We start from the raw sequence: 9,997 nt of genomic DNA on the forward strand, positions 1-9,997 counted from the left end.
TCGAGACGGGGAGGGGAAGGGTTGGTGCGTGTGGTCCGACGGGGCATACGCGTGCCGTGTTGGTTAGGTCTACCTTGCAAGGTTAAATCGAATCGATTCGCCGTGTCTCGCGGATATGAGGGCCTTGATCTCTTTGCTGCATCGTAGCAAAATGTTAGAATGTAAGTTATATATATATATATATACACTTCAATAATTGTACTGGCTACAGTAGAACTCACTGTTGATTTTACTGTTTATTCCTTTTGCCTTGTCCACTTCCTTCACGTGATATTCTCTGGATATATTCGAGAATATATTCGGTGTATAGTCTTCCACGCCCGAATGATTGATGTCGCAGACATCAAGCAAACACTCTGGCATGCTTATCCTTATCCCACGGCGAAATTGTTGATAACACCTTATCAACATTCTAGAAACATTAATATTAATCTTGCTGATATTCTTCTTGTAATATTTCTTCCACTTCAGTATCAGCATCTTCTGGCTGCCATATTTCATACCATGCCAACAATTCTCGATATTCTTTTCTTAGTTCACATTCTGCACCATAATTAGGCTTTATCAGTCTTCCCACTTCTCTCTGTATGATACTATTTTTGCCATAATATTCTCGTAGGAATATTTTTATTATCTTATTTTGATACATCATATAGTATTCAGGATCAAAATTTGTATTTCCTTCTATTTCTCTTGCTTCAGTAAATATCCTCCACTTGTCATGATTTGCATTATTGGCGAATAACTTTTCATAATTCTGCCATATATCAGAAGACCAAGTAGTAGGAAATTTATATGATCCTTTTGTAATATAAATATCATGGCTTGCTGGTCTTATAGGTTGTGTAAATTTTGGTGGATTAGAGCAGAATCTTATTCTATATCTTCCTTGGACACAAGCTAATTTTTTAGCTGCTTCTTTAATAGCAATTCCAAGGTCTGATTGACATATTTCTCCAAATGTTCCATATATATCATGAGCTAAACCATGGTCTATAATAGTCTGTAAAGAGCTATCATTACCATTATTTCTTTGTATACTTCTGAAATATTTTAGATTTATGTCAGCCTTGAATATTATAAATTTATGTCGAGGGTTGACAATTAATTTATCATCAATATGGAGTAAAGAAAAGATATTTGCTTTGGCAATTATTCCTAGTTGCCTTTCTTTTCCTTGATATAATTTTATAAAATAATTTTGTATATCAAGAAAGGTTTTGTATTGTCTTTCAGCATATTTGCTCCATATTAGATCTATGATATCCTGCGTGAAACATGACAGGACTTGCTCAGTCTTAAAACTTATTCTAGGTACTAAAAACTCTTGTGGAGTATTGCCTAAATATTTATTTTCCTTCTTGTCTTTCTCTAAACAAACTTCTTCTACTAATTCTAACTTATTTTCCACTTTCTCATTATTTTTCTGTTCTAGACATGCCATACAGGCTTGTCTTAAACAAAGACTACATGTTGCTCTTTCTCCTGGGTCTTGATAATATATGCAATATACACATTTTATGCTAGACTTATCTTCCTTATAATCATATTCATGATTACAAATTACTTGATCCATCATTTCTATTTTTAACCCAGTTAATTCATCAATTAAATCTAATTCTTCCTCACTTGTTTCATTTTCTTCATCATATTCTACTTCATCTGTCTCTATTATAGAATATATTGACTCATCGTCCATTATATCATCATCACAAACTAAGATATTCTCATTCACACTATCTATTATTAACACCTTTTCTTGTTCTTCTTGCTTACTAGAATACCTTTTCTTATCTTTATTAGGGCAAGTTTTACTTAAATGATCTGGTGAGTTACATATAAAACATCTACATGTGCTATCATAATTCTTTCTAGGATTATATCTTCGTACATTTCTTTTATGAAGGAAAGGAGCTCTATTATCTGATCTCCTCAGAAAATATCTCTTCTTTGTTTTTACATTTCCCTTCTTGTAATTCTTTGGATACCTTTTATTTCTAGATCTCTCTTCTCCATATGTCAATGGTATTTGAACTATCTTGTTACAAAAATTATAATCTGATTGTTTCATTGACCTTTGGGCTTGTATATTTGTGCATATCTTTCTAAGCTGCTTAAAAACAAATGTTATAGCTTGAGAAATATTATATTCTTTGCATTCCTTTTTATATTCTTCGAATATCATGGACCCTAAAGGGTCTGGCAACTTATTAAAGTATCTCTCTACTATTCTTTTATTATATCCTTGCTTAGCAGTTGTAGCATTATACAAGTAGTGCTGAGAGAATTCCTTTATTCCTTTCCAGTTTGTTAAGGTTAGCTTTTCTATTTCTTTTAATCTTTCATTCTGCAGGGTAGTATATCCTAATTCAGGATCTTCTCCTATAACAATGCTTGAAATAATATTTGCAAAATTATATGGATTACTACCGGCTCTTTTTAACTCTTCATAATAATTAGGAAATGCTTCTATCCATTGTTCCCATAAAACCTTAGCTGATTCTCCTAAAAATGTTTCTAAATATGTAAGCATATCTTCTACTCTATTTCCAATATTATGCTGATTTTGTATGTATTTTTGCACTATCAATCCTTTCCATATACTGATTATATTCGGCCAATCTATAGGGTCATGTGCTGCTAAATTTAATATAGCACCATCACTTCTATAATTTTGAAATTGAACTGTCTTTTCAAATTGTCTTCTTTTTGAACCCATATATTTATATTGTCCAGGTATATAGCTATATGCAGGTTCTTCCTTTTCTGGTGGCCAAGTTCCTGACATTCTAGAATGTCTTTCTTTTTCCTCTTCAGTTTTTATTTCTGGACCTCGTCTTCTTTTAGATGAACTAGCGTCAAGATCCATTGCTTCTATAGCATTATTTTTGTCTTGTAAAGACATATGTATTTCTAAATCTTCGCTATATGACTCATTTATATCTTCATCCTTTTCCTCATAACTTTCTAATAAATACTTATTATTAATCTCCCACTGTTCATCTTCACTAATAATATCCTCTTCTGTATTGTCTATCTTTACTTCAGTTTCCTTTTGCAACTTTAATTCTTTATTATCTATCATAACATAACCTTTATGAGTGTCTAGATCACTTTTGGCTTTATAACTCTGCACATCTTTTGGGATTGACTCATCTTTCCACTTCTTTATAACAACTGATGCTTTATATTTCTTATCATTTAGTTCTCTTTCTTTTTTAATTTTGTTAAGCCTATAAATTTCTCGTCTAAAGTAAATTTCCTTTTCTCTTATAGCAGTCCACTCACATAACATAGAAGTATTATATTCATCAGGAATTTTACTTAGCTTTTGCTCATAATGTTTTATTTCATTATCAATGTCTAATTTTTCCATAAATTCACATACACTATGTCTTCTATTTTCTTCTACATTTGATTCGGAACTAGATGCTTCTAAATCATCCAGACTTTTTTCTTTACAATCTACAAACCTAATACAAGTTTGCCCCTTTCTATTTTCATAGCTTATGTAATCTTCAGGCTGTTTTAAAGTCTTTGATTCTATTAAAGCAGCAATATTCCATTCTTCTCCTGCTCTTTCTTCAGAGCTGATTTTAAGAGGACTCCTAAAATTTATTCCTTTGGATTGCATACTTTCTATTACATTATTCACATTTACTTTATATCGGGTTCCACTTCTATTGGTTAATCTTCCAATGAATTCTATGCTTACTAATAAATTGGTACCTTTAAAGTCTTCATAACCTTTGGTCTGAAAAGCAAATACCATTTTGTCTATAAATTCTTTTATTGGCATTATTAAATCTGGAGCTATATATGTTATTAGCATATTTTCATTCATGTCTCCTTCTAAAAATCCTAATGATGCCTTGTGTACTGATTCCCATCTTTTATCTAATAGAGTGATTAAAACTTTTGTTCCTAATTTCTTCCTTGTCATTCCTTTAATTCCTATAATATACATCCCTTGATGTATGTATTTATATCCAGTATATTTCAATCTTTTCTCAATTTGCTTACTGACAATTCTTAACTGAACAGGTTCTGTTAAAACACTTAATTCAACTTCTCTAGATATTCTATATAATCCACTTTTATACTCAAACCAACCCATTTGATATAATTGCTGAGGTTTTATTTTCCTTAAAGTGTCCTTCTGGTATCTTTCAAGATCACTTTCTACGTCTATCATATCTTCTAAAGTTTCAACTTCATCACTTCCTCCTTTTAATTTATCCATTAGGCTTAAAGGCCTAGTATCTTTTTGCACTATCTGGAGACACTGGTCTCCTCTAGTGAGGCTGTCAGATACTTCCATTTATCCGAATTTAATGACCTAGTAACCTCTAATATTCCAGATGATGACAACACAATTTCTTTACTATGCTCAGCAATATTAGTACTTTCTAGTTTATTGAATAAATAAGATATATCCCTTTTAATATAATCACTGTTTTGACTAATCTTTCCCAGAAGTATTTTACTTTCTTCCAAAGATTGCAAAGCTAATTCTAATTTTTTATTTGCTACCAAATATTGCTCTTCTAGATGCTTATGTTCTTTCTGTAATTTTTCAAATTTTAATTCTAAATCGTCTTGTCTTTTACCCCAAGTTATATAAAAGTTATGAATTAAATCAACTATTAAATTTATCTGACCGTGAGAGGTATGCCAAGTATGTTCTTCAGAACTATTTATTCTGCACCTAATATTTATATTTTCTTTAGTACTAACAGACTTTCCGGTATTGACTTCCAAATTCAAGTAATGTAGCTTTTCAATTTTGACAAAGTATTGAAATTCCCTTAAATTCAAATTTTAATAACCACGGCTCTGATACCAGTAAGAAACAAAAGCAAGGGAACTCAAACTTCAAACGAAAATTCAAACCAAAAATTAAAAATCACGAGTTACTATTCACGACACTATTCAAATTCAGCAGTTACTATTCAAATTCGTGGCACTATTCAAAATATCAGGCACTATTCAAAATATCAGGTACTATTCAAATTCGGAATATGAATAGCGCACGAGCACTCACCAGAGAGTGGCTCAGGCACCCAAACTTCTTACTATTCTAGGCACTAACTATTGGATGAAAGCGACTTGCGTGTGTGCGTGATTGTTATGAGGCTATTTAGCAGAGTAATAATTCACAGCTAATATTCAACCACTGACTATTGGTCGATAGCGACCTCTTATGCGCTATGCAGAGCACTTCTTGCAAATTATATGGTACTTAATTATGATGAGTGGATGCAGTATGATGCTATTCAACGATAGCGACTTCTTGTGGATGGTGGACGAGTGCGTGATTATTTGCGCGTGATTAGTGAATATGCGTGCTTCTCAGGATCTTGGCAGGTTGGCGAAACCAAAATTTCAGCCGGTGGAGTGTCTTATGCTTGTGTAAATCCTACTCGGTACTCACCGCATGCATCGCTAGCTTGCTTCAGAACCAGGCCTACCCGGTCTTCTCCCGAACTATATATATATATATATATATATATAAAACCTTGAACACATTGAGTTGTTTGGATTGCACCACCATATTTGCTATAGTTGATTCATGCAAATATTAGATTAGTGTTAATTCATATATAATCTGTGGTTAAAATAATGAAAGTAAGGAATTACTATAGTTGCTTTTCTGCAAAATAACCACCAGCCAAATGCCTTGCATGTCTAGATATGTGGGCTAAGTTATACCCACTGATCGGGTAAGTCTTGCTGAGTATTAGTTGCTCAGGATTTGTTGTTTACCCTATTTCAGGTTTAGGAGCTAACTAGGTTTCACATCGGTGGGCTCGATGTGGCGCCTTATCTTCACGTCTCGATAGTCCTCGACTTATTTTATTTGTTTTATTTATTTTCTAGTAAAAATACTCTGTAAATTAGTTTCTTTCCCGCTGCTATCTTTTCTTTTGTATATTTTAAATTTACAGCTGTTTTGTAAAAGTCTTAATTTTATTTACTATTTTTGTAAGATTGTATCATGCTGGTACCTTCTGCGCTTGTCTTCGTGCGAGACTTCTGGTGTATTTAGATCGGCCTGTGGGTTAGAAACAGCATGTCAAGTTACACTTAATTAAACTAATGTGTCAAATAATGACGGTTACGTTTAATTAAGTGTTTTAATTGGGCGGGTCTGTCACACTGCTGGTGAGTATAGCAGCCGGCGTGCGGTTGACAAGAGAGAATAGCGCGCCGCGCCGGCCACCGTCTGCCGGCCGGCGCGATCGGGTCGGTCATGTGGACGTCGCAGTCCCGGCACGCGGCCTGCGGGGTGACGTCTCGTCTCGTCTCTCTCGCTTCCCTCCCTCCCCCTCCCTCGGGGTCAGCAAAGCGACCGCGAAGCGAGATTTCCGCGCGCGGCCGTCCCGACCCGTCCCGTCCCGGCCGGCGCCGCGCGGCTTTGGGGACGGAGAGGCGTGGCGTGGTTGGAAGGGACGGATCGGTGGGAGTGATGGGCGGGCGGGCGGCAGCGAGCGGGGCGACAGACAGACCGGCCGGCGAGGGCGGCGCCGGCGCGGGTGGTGTCTGCGGCCGGCCTGCGGGTTCAGCGACGCCCAGGTGGAGCGGCTGCGTGCGTTACGGTCGGTGGCCGCACCGCACGCGTACCCGGTCGCACAGTACAGTACAGTCAGTCCAGCTCGCTGCACGTTGCGGCCGTACTCCCTACTAGTACTCTGGCACGTTGCGGCCGTGCTGTCTGTTCAGCTGCGTTCGTTTGCATTGGTCAGCTCGGATACTCTCGGCACGATCATTCTCTGACGCGCGTGCTTTCCTTGGTTCTGACCACCACTGCCGCTCCTGCCGTACATAGCCTTGGGAACATGCATAAACTGCACACACACGTCCTGATCCTGGCCAAGCCGGTCACCCTCCATCGACGTTCGAGGGGACGGAGCAAGGATACGGAAAAGGAACAAGGAGCACTGTTCCTCCTCCGACCGTACGTGCCGGCACAGCATGCGTCGCCGAGGCGTGATCCGTAAACAGTACCGACTGCCAACAATTCGCGCGTACTACCGGTCATCGTTCCGCGAGAGAGAGAGTCTCGGTCATCATCGTTCTTTCTCTTTTGGCAACGTAAATTCAATGAAAATCTAAAAAAAATCAAAGAAAAAAAAACTCGCACTGGTTTCTCGTAATAAGGCGCACAAACTTTGGGGTTTCAGCTGCCGGAGAACAGAGAGGGAGCGGCGGGGTCGATTAGAAAGGAGGGAGAGGAGCGGCGAGCAACCGGTTGATCGGAAAGACCATCGCCCGGCTACCTAGCGAGTCCTCGTCGCCTTCTCAAACCGGCGGTCAGAGAAGGGTAGGGCCGTCGTCTGAATGTTTTGAATTGTTGACCTCGGTCAAGATCTAATTGGGCCGAAATGCCTAATTCTAATCCAATATTAATCCCTGTTAGTTGCCTTTGATTGGGAGGCAAACCCAGCCCATTTAAAGGCCCGGCCCCAAGCCTACAACACTATATAACCAAAGGAAGACCTCTGGTTTTCCCTAAGCGCGATTACTCGCGAATTAAGCCGTCGAGGTTAGCATATCCCTAAGCTAACCGATCTCTAAGGTACTTGATGGTTTGGAAGCACGGTGTCCTCGATCTCGATCAGCATCGACATCCACCCCGTTCTACTACTTCTACATCAACCCAACTGCTGCGACTACAAAGGCGTTCATGGATCCAAAAGGTTCTGGTCAGTATTAATCTATGTTTTCCGCATTAAGACTAATTAGTGATCATAATTAGACTAAGCTAAGATCCTGTTTTATGGTTAATTAGTTCTAACACTGAAAACATTTTGCCAAGCCTGGCACGGCGCCTTTCCTGCTCCAACCAACGCAGCAGCCAGCAGGTTTCACACGCGTGCCCCCGAGTCGGTAGCAGCCGACAACTTATTTGGGTACCATCTCCCCATCTCGGAATGTCAAAAGCGGCACACGTAAGATCTTCATTCTTCCAGGTGGTTGCCATGGCTCTCTCCAGTTATTGAAAAGAAAACGAGTTCAGAAAAGAAGGAAAAGCGTCGGCTAACAATCTCAGCACCAGCAGTAACAACAAGAAACCAAACGAACACTGCTGCTCCAACGCAAAGTTAGGCACACATCATATCTTCCAAAAGACTGTGTATGCAACCACAGCAACAACACGCTACATACAGTTAACAAAACAATCCTTGAAAAAGACCCGCTACGTACGATCGAATCAACTGACCAAAAACCATTTGATCCGTATCTGTCTGCTGTCATGCTGTCCATAATAAGCTTCTATCCTATACTCTCTACAAGCACCTGCATGCCCCTCCTGTTTCATGCCTGCCTGCTCTCACGGCTCCTGCTGCCGCTGGCTCTCGAGGCCGACGGAGTTGTGCTGCCGCGAGGGACCGGACGGCGGCACGGGCCGCCTCGGCAGGAACCCGAGGAAGAAGCTGCTGGGCGCCGCGCCCTCCAGCGGCCGGCCCTCGAACGGCTGCACGCGGCCTCGCGAAGCCTGGCAGCAGCTTGGCAGGAGCGCGACGAGGAGCAGCAGGAGCGAGGACCAGCGGAGAAGCTGCGGCGGCAGGAGCCACCTCCGGCCGCTTCTCTGCCAACAGCGCCCCATGCGGCCGGCTGGTAGCAAGCTTAGACGGACGGGGGATAATTAAGGGAGCTGAGGGATCGAGCTAGCTACAGAGCGAGGGAGGGCAAAGCCTTTGGAAATGGCGGAGAATGGAGAGGGTTTGCATTGGCGTGGCTGCAAATCGGGAGGGAGGAGGCGATGGGGATATATAGAGCACCACAAGCGAAGAAGTGGGGTGGGGAAGACTGAGCATGGCCTTGTGGTAGTCCCCTAGACACGCAAGGCGTCACGCTGCTAGTAGCACTGCTACTAGTACAGTAGCAGACAGGTGCAAAATTTCGGAGTCACACTTTCGCCATCCTCATGATCCGGGCAGGATGATCTATCAAAGAACTACGTAGTACAGTACAATTCTCGCCTTACGTGGAGTGGCCATGACTTGTTTGGGTGCACCTACAGAACGACTCTCTCTCTCTCTCTCTCTCGTCATGGCCTACCCGCATACAGTTGGAGACTTGATCGAGTACTGCTCACTACAGTGCATGGCCGGTGTGGTCGCGTCGGGGCCTACACGGTGGGGCGGAGGACGCTGACTGCATTCATGATGGGGAGGTGCAGCCGGCCTGATGCGAGAAGAAACCGGAGAGGAGGGAAGGAGGAGGACGACGACGGGAAGATCCAAGAGGATTCTTCTTGGCCGCCCGGGAGAAAAAGGAGGAGCCCGATTCGGATTCAGATTGGGTAGGTGAGGGCACTAACTGCAAACGGCATCCGTAGCCGTTGCGGCGGCAAACAGTAGCATCCATCATCAACTGCAAATTGCCGTGCCCTGGCTTTGACCTCCTGCTAGCATGGTGCCTCCGGCCTTGGCTCCACGTGCATGATGCTTCGGCCTGAGTCCGTGTGTATTTTAATTTGAGGCCTCACCTAGTGACCTAGAGATGGAGACGAATACACTGTCATGCGCGGCTTAGGAGATTAGGAGCATGGGAGTAGAAGTAGCCGCGTTAGTAGTTCAGTTCCTGCATATGCTGAGGCATAACATAATCCTTGTGTTGTGTGCATGTAGTATCATCTGAACTGAACATGGAGAGAGATCGAGGATGGGAGTAAGCGAAAAGACCGTGCCTCTGTAATTTTTAATGTTGCTTAGTCTTTTGAGTTTCCCGTGTGTTTTCCTTTTATGTAATATTAACTTTTTTGTAAACTGCTATGGCTTCTCCTTCTTAAATGAATTGGCAGCGCTCCCAAGTCCCACCAGGTCTTTCAAAAAAAAAAGACTGCAGATAGATGATCAGACTTTCACTGGAAGTACTCTGCAGGGATGGCACCACAGAATTGAGACATTCTGCAGCTTCCAAAAAAGTATCTGCATTCGAGAAGCCTATAGCTGTGTGCTCTTTTATTTTTAAAAGCGAGCAGCTACAT

General features: G+C 41.1%; 1 protein-coding gene across 1 annotated transcript; it reads right to left on the reverse strand.

Annotated features, from left to right (window-relative positions):
• Nucleotides 1-8,056: 8,056 nt before the first annotated feature.
• LOC120643022 (protein IDA-LIKE 2-like) lies at nucleotides 8,057-8,825 on the reverse strand. Its single transcript, XM_039919563.1, has one exon. The coding sequence runs from the start codon at nucleotides 8,609-8,611 to the stop codon at nucleotides 8,336-8,338; it is 276 nt and encodes a 91-aa protein (XP_039775497.1). The 5' UTR covers nucleotides 8,612-8,825; the 3' UTR covers nucleotides 8,057-8,335.
• Between the last annotated feature and the right edge of the window lie 1,172 nt (nucleotides 8,826-9,997).

This window comes from Panicum virgatum, chromosome 7K (genome assembly GCF_016808335.1).
Source record: "Panicum virgatum strain AP13 chromosome 7K, P.virgatum_v5, whole genome shotgun sequence".
Taxonomy (NCBI): domain Eukaryota; kingdom Viridiplantae; phylum Streptophyta; class Magnoliopsida; order Poales; family Poaceae; genus Panicum; species Panicum virgatum.

Bases quoted from the DNA above. Each gene is read 5' to 3' on its own strand.
- LOC120643022 (XM_039919563.1), bottom strand. From the start codon at position 8,611: ATGGGGCGCTGTTGGCAGAGAAGCGGCCGGAGGTGGCTCCTGCCGCCG.